This window comes from Rhea americana, unplaced genomic scaffold (assembly GCF_003343005.1).
Source record: "Rhea americana isolate MKP2758 unplaced genomic scaffold, rheAme1 scaffold_96, whole genome shotgun sequence".
NCBI lineage: Eukaryota > Metazoa > Chordata > Aves > Rheiformes > Rheidae > Rhea > Rhea americana.
Genome location: NW_028187155.1, coordinates 595480 through 615545, shown reverse-complemented (window position 1 = coordinate 615545; position 20066 = coordinate 595480). Strand labels below are relative to the sequence as shown.

The 20066-nt window shown below is 40.5% G+C and overlaps 1 protein-coding gene across 3 annotated transcripts in view; it reads left to right on the top strand.

Moving 5' to 3' along the window:
- Window positions 1-20066, top strand: part of DIS3L2 (DIS3 like 3'-5' exoribonuclease 2) — a 202211-nt gene that overhangs the window by 12669 nt on the left and 169476 nt on the right. For all 3 annotated transcript variants that reach the window (XM_085325058.1, XM_085325059.1, XM_085325060.1), the window contains exons 3-6: window positions 8862-9020; window positions 9318-9460; window positions 15225-15278; window positions 19557-19658. In XM_085325058.1, coding sequence (XP_085181184.1) covers window positions 8862-9020; window positions 9318-9460; window positions 15225-15278; window positions 19557-19658 — 458 coding nt within the window. The remainder of the gene's footprint in view (window positions 1-8861; window positions 9021-9317; window positions 9461-15224; window positions 15279-19556; window positions 19659-20066) is intronic.

The following is a 20066-nucleotide window of genomic DNA, read 5'->3' as shown; positions in this document are numbered from 1 at the left end:
TATAGATACAAGCTGGCAGTAGTGATGTGTTTTTATTCAGTTTCTGGGTTTTTTTTTTTTTTAAGACATCTTTTCCTCCACAATCTTAACGGCGATCTACTACACTGAACGAGTAAAGTGAAGGGTATGCTTCTTCAGCAAGCGTCTTATTTTGCCGCTCATTTGGTAACCTCAGGACCTGAGTTTGTGAAAGCAGTTCTTTCATTTCTTCATCTGCTAACATCTTCTGGTACATTAGCACTTCCTATCAGGTATTCTCCCTTTCAAAGCCTCTTGGCTTCCTCTCATCTTCCAGCCACTTGTTTCCCTCAAGCTACTGAAGCCCAGAGAAGTCRGAGAGAACTTTCTCAATATTATGTTTAAGTGTTTTTCTTGAAGTATTTTTTTCTGAAGTGTTGAACAAGCCTTTTCAAAGCATAGCTGCTACATAAATCAAAAGAAAAATACTGCCAAAGATGATTTGTGAGAAAGCAAGGATAAGGAGGCAGTGGAAGCAGCCCTGACCCACATCTCGAGGCAGGAGTGGAAGCCTGGAGAAGTGCAGTCATCAGGCGGAGTAGGTGGTTAGGAGGTCACAAGCAGGGTGGAGCAGGTTCATAAAGAGTCCTGAAAACCAGAAGAGCTGTATCCCCTCCCTGACAACGCCGCTGTGCTGCTGCACGCAGCTGGAGCACAGTAACTATTTTGATAAACTTTTAGTCTATTGCTACTAAATGAGTTTCGTCACTAACCCTTAGTTCGGTGTCTGGAATGGTRTCTTTGGCTCTTGTAGCCGTATAGTATTCCTATAACACAAACCTTGCTGAGGAATTGAATAAAACTGTGTTTATTGTCTGAGTTACTAAAGTCAAAATCCTACAACATCAGGATGCTCGAAGTGTTTTACAAGAGGAGGAATAGTGTAGTGGGCACATGATCTTGGCGACTGGGAGCGGTTTCTGCAGTATAGCTGTCCACAGCAAATATAATGCATGGTGCTTTTTTCTTCATCTCAGGTTTTGGAAGGCATGGGCCCTTCCAGAAAGTCGGAGTCAGCAAGAACGCTTTCATTTTTTTTTTCCTTATTCCATATTGAAATCTAAGGGCATGCAGCACAATAGTTTTAAATAAGCATGTGTGGCTTAGAGGAAAAGAGCAGTGGCAACACCGTGCAGAGTGCTTGACTGAGTGTGGGTATGGAGATGGATGCGCGTCTCTGCTACTGGCTTCCTGTGGCTACCTCCAACTCTAAATGGGGATATTTCTTCCTCAGTGGCACTTTGTAAGATTGCTGCAATGCCCAAATTTTTACAACTAATTGTGATGGTGTGGTCTCCTTCAAAAACAGCCCGTGGCCCTATGAACTCGCTTACAGACCATGACAGTTTTTTCCTTTCTGGGAGACCACAGGAACCACCTGTGGAACCACCACAGGACCACCTTTTTCTGGCTGAGGCGGGGCAGAGTGCTTTTCTGTACCCAGCTTGTGCCCTCTARGTTTGTTCCTGGGTGCATGGGTGACTTGCAGCCTGACCATGTCCTGGTACACAGACGTGGTCGTGCTGGTGCACAAGCTGCTGGCTGGCGTTGGTGGAGTTGTGTTACGTTGAGTGGGGTTCATTTTAACCAGTTAGGTTGCTGCTAGGGGAACCTGTTGCTTTGAACCATTTCTAAAATACAATTTAAGAGCTGCGTGGTGAGGCCTTCACGTTAAGTGCTATCTTCTCATTTTATTTTGATTTGTCTAGACTGGAAAGCTACAGCTCGGATTTATGCTGTGGCTGAGCCCTAGTGGCCCATTATAATGGGTCAATTAGTGGGAACTGGTGGGCATTGGAGATAGTTCTGGCAGCTGAATTTCAATACATCATCCCCTCAGTTCAGGACATTTGCATAGAATTTACGTTTTGGCTGAGCCCATGCATGTAAATATAGGTCTACATTGTTTCTCTTCTTTGAATGACTGTTTAATTAACTTTAAACTTAATTATGCCATCTGCCAGCTGCCTAAAACCCTATAATACTGTCATRTCACCATCTTTTTCCGCTTCCACCAAGATACTCTATTTCTTGGAAGTTTGTCTTACTTTTCAATCATTAAGATAATTTCAAATTGTGTACATTTTTAGTTATTTTTGAAGAAGACTGTCAATAATGTTGTATAAACTCCTCTTAGCTGTGTAGCATAGTCTTGAATAGATCATAGGAAGAAGTTAGAAGTACATTTTTCTTAGGGAGCGTGTTGCAGGACCTTCACTTTAAAATTCTTTGAGTTTACATTTAACCTAAGAATCTTTTGTTATTGTTATTATTTATTTCTTCATGACCAGGAGAATGTACTCTTTGACTTTCTTAGACCACAGATTGAATATCTGAAATTTTGCCTACCATGTTCTATCTCTAGAAAGTCTTTGTTGCAATGAAACCTTCCTGATCTGATACGTGTAATGAAAAGAAGAGATTTTCAGACAAAAACAGCAATGGATTCTTTTCTGTGACATTTCATTTCGCTCTGTTGCTTTGTCTTTATTCTTGAGGCATCTATTGCATTTAACCTGTTTGTTCTAAGATACTGTAAAATGCACTGAAATGGTTCTATTTCAAAGCTATTGGAGGATTTTGAACTGAGTTAATCTTGAAAGCAGTGTCGAAGCACAGCAGTTTTTATTGCAGGCTGTAATGCAGCTAAGTTCACAAGGAGCATGGTGGATGGTTTTTGATATTGCTTGTATTATTGGGGCACTAACGCAGAATTTTGCTTATATCTTCCAAGGAGTATCTTTTCTCTTCCTGGTAATGAATTTTTTCTCTAATTGGCTACACTAACAGCTGTGTGTTTTTCCTTTTGAAACAACAAAAGTGCTTGGCTGTTACCATTAGTGGGACATTTAATCTCTTAAATCTGCAAAATATTTTGCAAAATATAAATAGCTGGTTACTTCTGACCTGTCTACGACCAATGTTTTTATTGACATTATTCACATTTGAGATCACTTCGTTGGCGTTTGTTGTTTTTGCCTGCATGCAGTAATTTGATCCCAGATATTATAGTAGTCATTTAAGTGCTTGGGGTTTTTGAGTTAGTCACTTATATACTATGGCATATGGAAGTCAGTGGTGCATTAGAAATTGAAAGCTGTATAACAGACATACTTCGGTTTCTCATTTTTGATGGGGAATTATTTTAGAGGCTTCTTTGAGCAGGGGAGAATATCAAATAGCTTTTAAATTGCCTACTTAAGCATATGAAAGGTGAAGACATGAGGATTCTAGCAAAACCTCCCWGATACAAATGCAACCTTTACTGGAAAAGCATGCTTTTGCTGGTAGAGTTTATTTGACTTTGGAGAATGAAATAAATAGTTGCCTGTACAACTGTGTCAACACTCAGTTTGTGCCTATCCAGCTAAAAACTGCATCCCACTTAACTTGTCAAAACTGATGGACAATGAGATTCACAAAAGCACCTGGGATGGGTTATTAGGGTTGTTTGGATTTGGTACTTTTTTGTTTCTAGACATCTTTACCAAACAAGAGTTTTTGTAGGCTCAACTTTTATGTTRAGACTGTTAATATGTATTATTACACATTGGCTTCCACTTGAGTAGCTCTCAAAGTTGTAGGTAGAACTTTTCAATTTGAATTTGCAGACCTATGTGAAGAGTCGATTTGAATTTGCAGACTTACATGCCTTGAGCTGTCACATGGCTGGCCTGTAATTTCCTTGGGTCTCTAGTAAAGATGAGAAGGAGGAATGTACTTTAGTTTTCTTGCCATGCTTTAGTCTGGCTCAAATGGAAGCACAGGACTAAGCAGGGGCTGGTGTCAGAGTTCTCATTGCCTGTAGTTGGTTGATACCTGCTTTTGCTAGGAGGGAATATTAGGTGACCCTTCATATGGTAGTTGACATTGTAGCTCATGGATGTATCCTCATAGCGTTTTATTAAGCACACGGTTGAATTGTCTTGAAGAATTTAAGGTCAGGGAATCTCTTGGAAGGTTTGAAGAAAATTGGTTTAAGTCATTGAAATCTGTCAGCAGTGAAGTGAAACACTGTAGAAATACAGACAAATATTTAGTAACCATGTGTTGAAAGAGTTCCATTAGCTGATAACAAATTGTGCTATTGCATTTTATCATTTCTGTGGATTTGCTTCTGTTTCTTTTCACGCTTAGACTAACTGGAGGAGTATGGATCTTTGAAAGATCCCTTCACATAACTAGATTATTAGATTATGATCTAATATTGGGAAGCAATGAAAATTTCCTTAGCAATATCAGAGCTAGCAGAGGAAGTATTGGACCRAAACCAGTAAGTAATAGATGGAAGTGTTTTGAGTTGAAAAAGCTACAGAACAATAGGGTTTATTGTTTCCTTCCACTATTTCAACAACATTTCTTTTTTTAAATACAAAGGGAACAATTATGCGTTGAGATAGCTGTCAGTGGGGTGAGATTCCTAAACTGGTAGGGTTGTTACCAGGTAACCACACAATTGTTATGATGCTCTTGGACACTTCTGCCCACACCAGGAGAGCTGGGTTAAATATAAACAATGTAGATGCTAACAAAGCTGAAAGTTCAGTTAGAGGTAAAAATGCCTAGTGATTAAGTAGATTGTCAGGAAAGGGGAAAGCTAACCTGAGATTACCATATATTAGAATTTACTCGGGTCTCAAGTAAGTCTAGTTCATGCTGGATCCTGGATGGGAGAAATCTAAGGATTCATGCATATGCTAATAAAAATTTGGTAAGAAATACTTTCCTTCTGTGCTGGTAGTAATCAAATGACTTGGCAGGTGTTAGAGGGCAGCTGGAAATGTTTTCTTTTTGATGAATCAAATGTAGGGTCTTTGTCCTTTTTATAAAGCAATATGTGAATTTTAATAATCAAATTAAAGGCTTAATCTCTAATCATGCTAAATTCCATATAGTTGTACATTTTAGTTGATTTAGTTGACCATGTTGTTGAYCAGCTAATGTATTTAAATACAGTATTTTTCAAAACCTAAACTATTGAATGATCATGTGCGATTGTCAAAATAAGTTGATTTAAAACGTGCAGCGTTCCCTCTTACCATAAGCCAGATCAATTATTGTGGGAAGCTGCTTGCAGACTCTTTTTTTTCTTCAAAATATGAAAAGCTTAATACACATAGAGGCTTAAAGACTAAAAAGCACCGCTGTGTGATGTCGTTGTTGGTTGGGACGGCGATGAAGTATGATGTGTTGGATTCCAGATTGATCTCCAGCACTGCCCTCGCAGCAGATTTGAACCAGCCAGTCTTGCCTTACCCAGGACTCTGGACTTTGAGCTCCTGGTTGGAGTCAGCCTTCAACTCCACCCTTTCTGCTCCTTTTCCTGGCAGACTACATCAAGAAGAAAAGTGAGTCATGGATTGTAGGCTGTTCTGGAAGCCCAGGGGATGCCTCCCCTTTTTTGGTTCATGCTTCTGTAGCTGTGAGTTTTGTGTTCTCACCTCCCCAAAGTGTTTCTCCTTGGCTAGATTGAAGTGGTTTCCTGTTCTGTGTGTATAATTCCTTGGTTATTCTGTTTATTCTGGTATCTTTGCTGGGAGCCTCCTTGCCTAGTATAGGTCTCTGATTGTTTAAACCTAAATCTCACTCCAAAGGACTTCAGGTAATGAAAATGTCAAAATATCTAGAAGTTCCAGTCAAATGCTGGCTGCATCCAAAGAGAGCAGCTCTGCATCATCTGCGTAGGCAGGTAAACACAGCAGAACATGTATTTGCTGCGTGTTGTGAATAGGTCTGTCTTGCTTGCATTAGAATTGCTCTGCAATCAAACTTRGTTAGTTCTGCACATGGATATGTTGTTTGGTGCCTTGTGGATGTGTCCACCCCCAGTTAGGATATGTCAACCACCTTCAGCTGTCGGCAACCATGCTTTCCTCTCCCTTATGTAAGGATTGAGGCATGCCTCCCCCTGCCCCTTTTTCCTTCTGCATTGGGATGCAGTGGTCAGTTGACTTTCTTCAAAAGAAATTGATTCAGCTTCCTAGTCATAGATTATTTTTATGTCTAGAAGTATTTGCTATTGTTTTGTGTGATATCTGTGTTGCTCCTTATCTTAAAAGATGTTTGTGTATCTTACAAATTGCGCAAATGTGACACCATAGAAGAAGTAAGATTTCTGATGCACCTGGTGTTGGAATACAGTTTGACTAAGTTTGTGGTAGCAGTTATTTTAGAGACTTTAGTCTCGATGTACTATGCTATCTTGAGAGTTGTCAAGTTATAATTTACTTTTTAGAATTATGTCTGTTTATCCATCGAAATATTAATGCTGGGCATGGGGAGCAGCAGAAAAGCCTATCATAAGAATTATTTCTAACTTCAGTTTAAGGGACAGGTATATTACAGAGGTAAATACTGCATCTAAGTGAGACAGAGGACAGTGTGAAGTTAGCTCTTTTATTTCAAAGAAAAAAACAAAATTACTCATGCAGAATTTCATGTGTTCCTTTTGACTGCTTATTGTGACAGTTTTTTGTGGTCTGATACCAGAGGGTGGTTTTGGATAGCCATAAATATTATGGCCAGTGTAGTCAAATATTTATGCAGAGTGGCTATGTGTAAACTGGCTTGCAAGCCAGCTGTGTTGAACTGTAGCTTGTTCATCTGCATAAATTTTGTTTTCAAGTGTTTGTGCCACAGTCTGAGTGGATGAAGAAGATCCCTGGAGAGCAAAGCACTTTTTTTTTGTGTGTGTGTGTGTTGGAAACATGCAAGTGCCTCTCTACTGATCTTGCTTTCAGCATGGGAAGGTGCTTCTCTATATTTTGCTGTTACTGTGCATTATTTTTGGCAGTAGTGGCTCAGGACTTTCTGAAACAACGGACACAGCAAGCGCTGGTACGACTCTGCTCTGCCATGGCTAATTCTTACTCCCAGCTCACTTTCACACTTACTAGAACTTTTTTGCTCCTTTTTCCTGTATTTTAATCTTCTGCTCTTTTTTTTCCCYCCTAACTCCTCTCTAATTAACATATAACATGTAACCTCCTTTCTATCCCAAGTTCTTTAATTCATAGTAGTAGTCTGTGACTTGCTGTCATAGAAACAGCGGCTGTAGAGGACCCCAGGAGCTCATGTAATTTTTTCACCACCTCAAGGAAAAAATGACTCTTTAGACCAACCTGGACAGACATTTGTGTCACCTATTTTTAAGAACCTCCAACGATGCTGATTCTGTGACCTCTCTGGGTGCAAGTCTAGTGCCTTGCTATGTTAACATTTTTACAAAGATCAGCCTCCTTTTCCCTTCTTGCAGTTTAAGTAAGATTCTTTCACGAAAATGTTGCTGAAGAACTTAGCCAAGGCTGTTGCCACTTCAGATGCTACTCTACTCTCATCTCTTGTCGGTGCTCTTAGTTTCAGGATCCATTTTGACCTTGATCTCCTGACCATCAGATCATTTGCAAATCAACTCATTTTAATTACCTCTCGTAATGTGATCTGTACACGTCGTAGTGCCTCTTTTACAGCTGTTGAAATCTGAATCTGTGTTGAACCCTTTCTCTGTTACAGTTGTAGTCTCTTTTCCCACTTTGTCCTCAGACAGTCTCTGCTATCAAAGTGTATGCACACAGTATGAAAAGATTGCTCTTGTAGAAAGAGGCCAAACTACGCCACCCTTATCCTTATCTTTGCTTAACACGCAGGCTCCTTCTTCGTTTCAGCATCCCATTTAGCGATACTGCTCAGGCATTTAATCTTTTCTTGGGCTGGTCCAAGGCAATACCTCAAGTTGTCTGTCTTCCTATCCTGTTTCTCTTCTCTTGAATTAGGAGGATCCCTCCTCTTGCTGWTTTTCTGTTATTGTATGTGAAAGTTGCTCTCAGTTTGCAGCTGAGTAGAGTAACAGTTTTCTTATTGTGCCATGTTTTTGAAGATTTCTGCTAAGGTACGTTTTTTTGACTTTCCCACTGCCACAGTTTAACTCTATGAAGTAATTGAGCATTTTGTTTGTGAAAGATACTATACACAGAAAATTTACCTTGTGACTTGGATAGCCCCTTAGCATATGAGTTGGCATTGTACATTTTCTGACTTGCAGGTACAAGCTTGGACCCAGGGAACATAGCCAGGAGGGGCTGGAAGGCAAAGCTGTGATGACATGTTCAGTATCCAGGTGGAGGGCCAAGAGGGCAGCTGCGTTGCGTTGCATTGCATTCCAATGTGCTGATCTGTGGAACAGCATTGGCATAAGCTTTGGAAGCTGCTGCTTGCTCTCCTGGCTGTAGGGAAGGGTCTGAGGTGATGGCAGGGAAAAAAGGGGTGAGTCTTTTCAGAATATTTTGTGTGATTGTGGCTTATTTTGAGCAGACTGGATGTTTGCAASCCTGGCAATTCTTTGCAGTTCATTGTGTTTGAGGACCTGGACTGGTTCTGCCTATGGTAGCTCTAAAGTTAACTAGTCCAGAATGTACTATTTTGATTTATTCCCTCTCTTCAACCCACTCTGAAATAGTTAAGTTCCCTGTGACTTGCATTTAAAACTGTATTTTCTCACTATTTGGGGGCTTAATGAGGTGGAGGGTAGAGGTTTGGAAACAGTTTAACAACTTCGCATTTTATACACTTTAATGAATTTCCCAGGATTTTAGAAAGATTGTATCCAACTTTAGTATAGTAATTTCCACAGTTCTGTTTATGCTAAATAACTAATGGTGGATTAAGAGGCATGAACAGCCAACAGATTGCAAATGAACTAATGAAGATGTTGCTGCTTTTGGGTAAAGAGCATGACACAATTGTGACTTTTCTGAAATGCTGCAGGGTGAGTGTCACCCAGGCCACAAGCTGGCAATGGGGTTCCCCTTCCTTGCCCTATTACTTAAACCTATGTTTGATTTCAGGTGCAGAAAAGAGAGGGCTTGCAAGGACCAGAAACAACTCTGAATCCACAAGAGCTCCCCAGAACTTCGATAGGAAGAGGCAACTCTCTGAATCGCAGACAGAAACAATGAACAATTCAGACAGCAGAGTAAATCCTAGACAACTGGGAACTCCCAGAGGTATTAAAGCAGAGTGCGTACAAGCTTCAGGAATAAGCTGCCTTGAAGCATGTACTCAGCGCTATTAAAAGATGGGCTGGGATGAATGGTCTAAACTCTAAAGTGAGCTGTAAAAGACTGTTGGTTGTTTGTAAAATATGCTCATCCCAGGCATTCTGGTATTCTGAAGTCAAGTGCCAATATTTCTAGGCAAACTGTTCTCAAGTTCAAATTTGAATACAAAGCTTCTGTACAACTGCTGTTAAAATACGTAAACAAGTTTGKTTGGCAAGCTAACTCTCAAATTTCTGTTTGCAGGAGGATCCTATGGTGCTGCCGTACCATCAGGCGATAGAAAGAATCGAAATAAACCCACTCGGGGGCGGAAGAAGAGTATATTTGAAGCCTATATGTCAAAGGAAGATGTTTCAGCAGGACTGAAAAGGGGAGAGCTTATTCAGGTGCCTGGAAAGCAGAATGACGGTGCTTTTGTAATAAGTCTGTGGAAATTATAGGCATGAATGTCATTTGTTCACATGATAAGGAATTGATATGCCACTTGGAAATGCTAGAGCAGGATTCTCTTTCCCCGAGAGGTTCTAGAAGTGGAATGAAACCTTTTGTGTTCAGTTAGTGTAGGTTTTGGCTTGRCTTACGTGTTCTGATGAATTCCTGATTCACAGATGTGATGCATTGTAAAGTTGTCATTGGATGATCATGATGAAGTAATTTATTGTGGAGACTTAATCTTACAAATGATACTCTAAAATATAGCAGGGGCTGGGAGAACTCGACTGAAACRGAGCAGTAGTAAATGAGCAATCCTTGTCTTTGTCAGTGTAAGTAAAAATGAGTGTCCTTAGCAAAATATTCCTCGCTGAGGAATTCCTCATGAAGAAGTTAGTCCTCAAAAGTGAAGTGCAGATGCTTCCCCTTTTTTTGATCTACTTTTTATCAGCTCTTCCCAGAAGTCTCCCTCCCACAGAAAAAAAGGGAGAGCGATGGTGCAGGTAATGCTGTAGTCCCTGGGGTCTGGTAGAGCTGTGTCTACCAGGGCATTGCAGTAGTGTTATGAACTACAACAGAACTGGTTATAACAGAAAAGAGCCAGTCAGTCATGCTAGATCCTTGCTTTACTTATGTAATGTTGTTTTTATACTTCCCTAAGATAGTAGGGCTGAGCCAGGTAGTTCTCAAGCTGTCTTTGATGACAGCATATGTTTTATGAGTTAAGGCACAGATAGCTAAGCCCATTGTAGTACAGAAAATCAGTTGCCTGTGTGCTTATAGTCATTTGCCTTGAACAGCTAGCAATAAGCATGTTCTCATTTTACAGATTCTGTACCTGTCAGTCAAAGATCTGGCTTTATGCTTATGTTCTAAGCAGCAAAACTTACAGCTGTAGTTAGGCAGCAAATCTTTTGCTAGTATCTAGCAACATGTAGGAGCAGACCTGCCATATCTGTGAGTAGTTGGATTCCAGGAGGAATCTAGTGTAAAAGCAGGCAGGGCTGAGATTCACTGAGGGGTGGGAGAAGTACCATTGCAGTACAGTCCTCGTCATGGTGTCATGTTCCTCAGGACAGACACAGCATGCTTGTGAGATCAGATTGGCTGGGGAACAAAGGCAGATGGAAGTCAGTGAGGCCAAGAAAGAYGCTCATACTATCCTGCTGAGGAATCACTTACTAGAACATCCACTGGTGCATTACTGTTTTAGTATGATGATGCTGTTAAGTTGTGGTACTTATTTTCATCAGTGGCAAATGGCATCTCCTACTTTTTTTAATCTGATTTCTTGTTATAATTACATAATAATTCTAGTATAATAACGTAATATAAAGACATAATTATTGTAGTGTAATGAGGATGCTACATTTAAGACTTCGAACTGATTGCTCCCTGAAGACTTACCAGATCTTAGCTTTTGGAAGAAAGAATATACAGCATATCCCTGATCATCGGTGGCCCACGTGGCCTCAGGTCACAGTCTTTTTAAAGATGCTCATAGTCATCCACATCTGGAAGCAAAAGGTCAGGGGAGAAATAGGAGCCTTGAGCTGTGATTTCCCTACATCTGATTTTAGATGGCTGCAGCAGCATATGGTAGTAACTAAAGCTGTCTTAACTTCAGGAGTGTTTTTGGCACCTGTTTGCAGTGACACGCCCTGGTAGTAAGTGCAGAGTGTCAAGTCTGCCTGTGAGGTCAAGTATAGTTGCAGATGATAAAAGGCACATCAGACTATGGCTACTACCTGAGAACCCCATGGAAGTGCAAGTCCAAGAGGACTTGTGACTGCGTACTATTCTAGCAAAAGAAGCCCTAATTCTTGTAAATGCCTAGTATCTRCTTCAGAGCATGTGCTCTGCAACTGGAAGAGTCGTTTGCTTTCTTAGTCTGTAGCCATTTTCCTTTCATACAGTTCCATGTCTCTGGGAAACAGCTGAAACTGTAGAATCTGAATTTGATCATTTAGATTTGAGTGTCAGATCATGAGCATCCCAGCTCAGTATCTCTCATGTTGAGCTCAATTATCCTCATGATATCTTCAAGAATGCTTGTCGTTGCAGCTTCAGACAGGATACTTGAGATCCKGAAAGCAGTTTTAGTGGAGGGACAAATATTCGGCACTGCTCTTTGATGGGGGAATTAGCGAGCAAAAACCTGTTGTGTTAATCCTCGAGAGCAGGGAGGTGATTTGGCATGGTGATCTGCAAAAATGCACCAAAAGAACCTGTGGAAGAGTCAGAAATCTACCAGTCTGAATCTGATGGTCACAAGCAAACTTCAGGGCTAGGCAGTAAGAAGCATGGACCCTCGGAGCAGGGGAGTCCCTTGGAGTATCATGGAAACACTGAATTTGCATATGTCTGAATGAGAACGTTATCTGGTATAGGGGAGAAGAACCCTCCTGTAGCTCTGAGGATGTCATGGACCCTGGCAGTGGAGTTATGTGACTAAATTCTGAAAGCCTTTAACCAGGCAGACATGGGAAGTCTCTGAAATAAAACATGAGTGCCATGAAGATCAAGCAGTCCTGTATCAGGAGGAACAAAAGTGTTATCTTTATGGTTGCTGAAGTCTATCAATAATAGTCTCAGAGACCTTGAGTGCTCTACCTGACATAACTCCGTTTTCAGTAAGTAGCATGGAGAAGTGTGCCCATGAGGATTCCTGGATTCGCTTAATCATGGGGCATGTGTAGAAATATCCTTCCACAAGAATGGGCATTTTTCTGCAGGTGCTTAAGAATGCACAGACTGCCTGTTTCCCCACCCCATAAAATTGTCTGCAGCGAGCAACACAGCGTGCATCAGATTGACTGGAATGATATAGGCTGGTCTGAAGGCAAACAAGATCGAATAACTTCTGTGTAATTACGTAACTGGATGATGTTGGCTATACACAACAGATGAAGTCAGGTTATGTATTGAGGAACATTGACCCTAAGGACAATAATCATCTTGTGAAGTGCCAGCCAGAAAGTCATGTCTGCTCCACGCCTCCAGTGTCTCCCAGCCCTCCCTACAGGGATGGTGGGATCAGGCGGAGTGAGAGTGTGCGATGTACAGAGGTGCTGAGCTGATTTTGCCATCAAGCTGATGTTTTTCTTTGGAAAGCTGCTTGTTGCAGGTATGATAACCAGGGTTTCACTGATAGTCATGGATTGTTCTTTTCAAAATTGGCCTTGGAGTAGTGGGCACATGCTTGAACTCTGGCCTTTTCCAGTGTTTCACACACAAATCAATCTAGGCATATATGTTCTAACAGCTGATAGGAACTACTTGATTTGAGATGTTTGACGTTTAGTCTGAGCCTTTCCTGCTCTGGTTCTAGCAGAGTAACTTGAGAAATCCTGACCTTTTTGTGTTTTGCTGGCGAAGCTTAATAAGGTTAAACTTTTTTTGGCAAGTGTATTTGAAGCTGACCTGAATCATCAGAAAGTGTTTTAGAAACCTTCCTGCAGACCTTTCTCTTCCTTTCAAAACACAGGCCCTACTGACACAAAAACACTGATAAATATAGCAGCTATTATTTGCAAGCTATTGTAAAATAATACAGCATTAGTGTGACATCATGAGACTCTGAGCCAGATCCTCAGCCCCTAATACACATATGAGAACAGTTGTTCGTTGCAGATGGGGAGAGTGACTGGTTCCAGATATGATATCACAGCGTGAAATGTACAACATTGTCAATAGGATTTTCATAGGCACAGATAATAGAGCCCATCTGCTTTCTAAGATAAACTTGGGGAGTTCCTTGCTTAAAGGAAAGAGCTGAAGTGTTTTAATGCTCCTTGAAGTAAGAATTCTAATGCTGGTCATAGTTGGATAGAGCATATGAAAAGTAGCTGTACCCAGTGCACTGTAAACATAGTAACACTTTGCTCCTTTATGCTTGAGCAGGGTGTCCGTGTGCACGTAGCCTCTTAGACACCTTGTGGGATGTGGATGCAAAACCTGATTTTTCACATGTGTATTGGGCATTTGCACCTGGCTGATTGGCAGCTGTCCCAAACTATGCAAGTGGGGTTCTCCAGAGTAACACAGGATATACCCTCATCTGCTTTCTGCTGTTGGATAGATCCTAGATATAGGAATTACTTGACTCACTTTCAAGCAAAGCAGCTGTCCCTTTTCATTTTTTCCTACTTGTGGCTCTCTGTAGCAGCTTCCTTTACTGAAAGTGGCTGATTCTGGGAGAGGTGGTGGATGGGAAGCCATTATGAGTTTTCCATCAGTAGGCACCAGTGCTAGTAGTGGCTGATGACAGCAGGTTTGCTCTCACTTTGCCTAACCATAAAGTATTCCCATGCTTGATCCAGTGGATTATCTTTGTTTTCTTGCCATTGTCCTGGGTAGTGCTTGTCATGTGCCCAGTGTACACATTAATACTAGTTACATAAGGTATAAAATGAGACATTGCAGAAAAGTACCCAGATAAGATTTCATGAATATAGAGTATGAGGTGCTGGTGTTTCCAAACCTAAGCAAATAAATACCTAAGCAAATAAAAACCAAAGCAAATAAAAACAACAGARCCTTCATAAATTTGCAGATTCTTCTTCAGGGCAGCAAGACTTTCACATGCAATCGGTTTTATTTTTCTATTGTCTGAGTGTTTCCCAGAATACATAAAAAATTATATGCTGCAGTAAATTTTTAAGCAAGCAATTCCTGTGAGAGGTTCCTATGATTGCTTAACACAGAAGTGCAAACAGATGGAATCTGTTCATATAACAAATTGGCCAACATTATTTCAAATACACAAACGAAGAAAGTTTTAAATTTTCAGAGCAAAGCAAAAAGCCTTTATGGAGGCAGATGCCTAGTTAACAGAGCTGTGTTTCCATAGGAATCACATGTTGTCAGTTTTAACTGCCACCTGAATCACTGTTCCCAGGACCCTTTCAGGRTGAAAACAGCACTGTTGCATAGCCTGTAACTCACTGTTTGGCTCTCCCTTTCTCTTGTTAACCGATGTACCTCAGTGCAAGCAGAAAATAGGTTGGTTTATTTTGGAAGGGTCATGGATACTTGTTGCAATGAGTTGTTGCATGCTGGCAGATAAGTTGAAATAGATACACCTAGGACTTTCGAATGTTTTTAAAATGGCTTGACTTTAAAAGAGTTCAAACAGTATTTAATCTTTTAGACCTTGAATGTTTGGTTTTGGAAAATCTTTTCTATTCATCTTTGAAAATGTTCTTTATCATTGGGTTATTGCTACTGTGTCTACTGGAACAACCAGAGCCCCATAAGGTGCTCACTTGCTGCCATACTACTGCAGCAGCTCAGCTTTTGCCCTTTTCCTCCTGTCCTCCAAAATAATCAAAATCAATACTTTCTCTTTCCAAACCAGAGCAAAGCAAACTGTTTCTGATTGTCAGGTTGTTAGTAAAAGTGGTGAAATCTTTAAACTTGGGAAAAAATRCGTGAAGGGAAGGGGAGGACTTGGATCCTCAATTCATCCAATAGCAGCAGCAGCTAATGATTCAAGATATTTTTGGTGGCTGACTGCAGTAGATCAGTTTAAGCCTATCATGAAGCTGCCTTTTGGCTTCAAATTGCTCGGATGCGAAGTTGACAGGACTTGTACTRTGTAATGAAAATTTAGGTGCATCTCATGTTTCACAGTAGATATATTGCAGCTCTCTAATTTAACTGATGCTCTATACTGTTAATAAGATTCATGCGTAATCTTTCTTCTCTTTTTTTAAGGGACCCTTGAGAATAAATCCTAAGAAATACCATGAAGCCTTCATTCCATCCCCAGTAAGTGTAATTATATAATGTTTTACAGTTCGTAAGTGAAGATATATTAAGATAGGAGTTATGCTGTTTATGAAAGGTCACTCAAAGGTGAATGAATTGGGAATATATGAACATGATCTGGATTTTTTTTAATCAAATATTCCCAAGAAAAACTTGCTTTTTTGTACTGCAAAGAATGTCTGTCGTAGCTTGTGCTGAAATTTGGTGTACAACTGCATCCTACAGAAGCCAGCTGAACTCAGGTTTGAGGACCACCAGACAGTGTAATTGTAAACCCTTGGTTTATGGCTACAGAGGTTTTATAGATTTTTCTACTAATTTAAGTTAATCTTCCCTAAACAAATATGCTCTCCAATTTCGATTGGCTGCATGAGCTAATTTGAAAACTCATTCCAAAAGTAAGGTATGTGATTCCTTTTCATGTGCTTGCTTTTACGCTAACTGAATATTCACTATCTTGGGATGTGTTCACATGGGACTGGTTTGTGCCTCTTCTCCCTTCCTTATTTTGACAGAAAAGGAGGACTCTTGCAATTTCAAGGACTTTCAGTAGGGAGGATGACCTCACAGCTGGCACAGGCAAAGCTTTTTATCTGGAACTGAGTTGGTCAAAATATTACTATCAGTGAGAGAGCAAGTTTCATACTGAAAGATTTTGCTGGTATGCAGAGGGAGAAGACAGGGCCTGCACTGAGAGTGGAACACTGACTCTGTCCCTGCTGCTGCCAGCACTATTGTTTTGGAGTATGGATTGTTGAAGTTTGTGGTAGTGTCAGTTCATGTTGTTTGAGGATAAAGATTTGGAGCCCCTTTCCTTAGAAGACTAGCATTCCAAGGGTGGAGAAAGAACAGGAGAGCATGAGGTGGATTCTTAATCTTAACTGGAGGAAGAAGTACAGAACACTTTTTTTTTTTTTTTTTTGGTACTTTAGTGAAGTAGCACTGACTGTGTAAATGGGAAAGGAACTGGGATGCTTTCTCTACATGTAGCCTCAATGGGTGAGGCAAGTGTAGACTATTGAAAGGCASTCTCTGCAATTACAAAATGCAAGGTTAAATGTGATGTCTGGCTACACACACAAGTTTAATTGGATGTGAAACTTTATTCCTAATTCCCCATAGTACCCAGCTGTTTCCTCATGCAGGAGATTGCTGCATGTGGAAATACATCTGTAAAAGGAGGGCTGATGAGGTTAGTGTCCCATTCATCCTTTTACTTTTCCTTTCATTTGTGGAGCTAAATCACAGAACCAGCCTCATCCCTTATCACAAGCAGAGTCAACACTTGGATGAAGGTGAATGTGACTGGTGTGGGTATTGTCATTGCAAGGGGAGAGACACTTCAGGAAGCTTATCCTTCATTTAGTGTTATTTACCACTGAGGATAGCAGGAGGGCTTGCAGCCTTGGTGTTCTGCCGTGCTTCCCATCATTGCCAGATGCTGCAAGAGGTACAGCTGTGAAAAATCACCCTTTCTCTCCTGCTGTTGACTAAGGCTTTGTACCCCTTTCTGTTCAGCTCTCACTTGGCTGCGACTTCATGGAGTTCAAATCAACAGCTGTTCACCTTTTAACACCAGAAGTCCCAGAGTGTTTCTTGCTGAAACTACTCTGCTTGTCTCACTGTTGCATAAAGAGTTGACGGAAAGGCCCAGGACCTTTCTCTTAAAAGTCCTCCGATGAATGGGCCCAGTGTAATGAAATCTCCACCTCATGTCTTGCATCTTCTCTGCTCACAGTACTGTGATGTTTGAAATCATGGATTTGTCACTCTGAAGGTTGAGGCTCATGAGCATGAGTGATGAGCGTCTTAGGTGACTCAGCTGCAATTTTGGAACACACTTCTACAGTAGATAAAAGGACTGAAGGTTGTCATCTTGTTAGACAGGGATAGAGAGCACTGCTATTGATACTCACAGAAGGCCTCTGAGGAATAAAAGCACCTTGCTACCTGGAGAGGGCTGTAGAAGTCCTGAAGCAACTGCGAGTATTACAGTGTATGGACATGGGGCCAGCTTAAACTTTACAAGTGATTGTGTTATTGCTTTTCAGTGCCATTTAATTGCATGAGTAACCTGAAAGGGAAACCGTGCAGGGTTGTGGAGTTGGGGATACTGAAGGAAAAAGAGAAGCTCACAGGTGTTCTTGGAAGTGTGCAAGTTCACCTAACAAACCTGGGCCCAGAGCTCTAAACACAAATGTTTGTTTCTAGGCAAAAATAAACCTACTGGCCTATTTGTAATTACTGATATTTCTAACGTCTAATGTTTAACAGGCATGGAAATTAACTGCTGTGAAATTGCATTATATATTTTTTTATATTTATATATATAAAATACATATGTGTGTGTGTGTATATATATATATATATGAATGAATATATTGTTTAAGATGAGTAACTAGCTGCAATGCAAGACAAGACTTTTGCATAGTGTAGAGGTGCAGCTTTAACTTTCTGGCGTGACACATCAGGTATCTTTATGAGGGGTGGAGGAAGAGACCTGCCTTCCCTTTTCTTGGACAGAGAAGGAAAAAGAAAACATGAAGAAAGTATAGAACAATAAAATTGTCACAAATGCCAGCCTGTGACCTGCAGCACAGCAGCTATGTGCACAGATAATTAAAACAAAAAACATGCACTTTACCTAAAAAGTAACTTTGAACTTTTCTTTTTATATATGTGATGAATTTGGGTCAGGAGTTGGAGGAGAAGGGAGAAGGTGGGGAGAAAAGAGGAATAAGACCATGTGTAAAAAATCTGGATTCTTGAAAAGAACAGTTTCCAATTTGAATTATGCTGGTCCAAGAGGCTTTGCAATTTTTCTGCATCTTGTCATGGGAGGCAGCTTTCACACAGCTGTTGAGCTGCTGCTGCTGCTTTTCTTTCTAAGAGTAATTTGGTCTCTTGGAGGATGGCCTTAGTTTCACATCATGGCATGGTTCTGCCGTTTTATTGTTCTGGTATCTAAGCAGAGTAAGATATTTGTGTGATATTAAGGCCTCATGTTTTCAGGTTATAAAATAAGTTTTTCTTGGYGGCTGAATATACTGCTAGTTCTGATTGGATCTACTCAAGCATTTGCTATTCAGGAGTGTGCAACTGAGAAGTCACTGAAGTTGTGATTAAGATTTTTTTTTTCTTGAGGCCTTTTTTTTTTCTTCTGCCTTTTTTGTTGTGATGAGAGAAATGAAAAGATTTAACTTAAACTTTTCCTCTCTTTTTTGTATCTTGAAACTATGAAAAGATGGCACTCTAGAAAAACTGTGTTGAGTGCTCAATTTGATGCTAAATGCTCRTACTGTTTGACATATTCATGGCACTGTAAACAGCCACATGGAATTCTCCATGTACTGAATTGTGAGGAAGTGGAAATGAAAGCAGCAAGAGCACTGCAGATGATTATCCAAAAAAGGACAAACTTGGCGGTAATTTAAAACCCCAAACCTCTGTGTTGACATCCTTGAAAAGCTTCATCTTTATTTGCTACTGTGAAGAAAATCTTCAGATCAAATCTAATTAGCAGAATGCCAAACATATCTAGGGCAGATAACCATGGTGCGTACAAKTAGCAGAGGCTCCTATGCAAGGACGTTATTGCAGCGTATTGAGATAAGGTGTCCAATGTGTCTGTTACCRTAGAAGATCATCTGGATTGCACTTGGCACTTGTAGTTACCATTTTTAAATCTGTTCTAATAATAGTTGTGCCAAATATGAAATACATGGTGCTACCTGTTTAAAAAAAAAGCTGTGCCTCTCTAGCCTCTGTCCAGGCCACCTTCAAAGGACAACTTGTGGATCTTTTTGCTACTCATCCCTTGCATGCTACTTTCCAACCTTGCGCAGGAGAGCAGCGTGTGGTGCTGTGTGGGGCACTTTGCCGAGACTGTCCTGGAACCATGTTSTGAACAACAGCTTTTGCCGGGCTTGAGATGAGAACTTAATATGGGAAGAATTGCGACTGCAGAAAACTGTCTATTCCCAACAGTAACTGTAGAGGAACTGAGCAGAGTTTGCAGACAATACATTTTGAAGGCTTGACTCTGTCCTGAGTAAAGACGGTGGAACTACTGCGCTGGCACAGACTCCCAAAGGAGGTTATTTGCTGAAAGATATTGCGTATTGGAGTGCATGTGGTGAATCCATTTCGTTTCTATGCACAACTGCAGGATGTTTATCTCCCCGGGGCGTGTGTCGTCTTTGATAATGTTTTAAGCTTCATAACAACRGCAACTTAATATGTTTGATCTGGCATTTATTGTTTTTCCTCTTTCTCTAGGATGGGACTCGCGATATCTTTATTGATGGAGTAGTTGCTCGCAACAGAGCCCTGAATGGTGACAYTGTAGTTGTGAAACTACTTCCCAAGGAGCAATGGAAGGTCAGTTCAGTGTATTTTTTTGTGATTTGACAGTTTACTGTTTTCYTCACTACATGTAGTGAAAAGTCTAAGCCAGAGAATAGAGAATTTCCTACAAATCAAATTAGCTAAATTATGGTTTATACTGCTGTAGATTAAGATGCTTTATCCTCTGCAACATTTGGAAGAAATGATATCTAAAATGTGAAGTTCCATTGTTTGCATGGAACTGTCTTCTTTGTCACCATATGGAGAGGTTCGTAGTTTGATCTAAAGGCTAATTTAAAGGCATGAATGTCAGAGGTGCCTTTTGATATCTGTTATCTAGTTGTCTTYATGCTATGGCAATGGACAGCTGTAATGAGTTATTTGCAATTGTTCATATACTAGAAATGTGCTATTCATACAGCTTTAGTAATGATGAGCCAT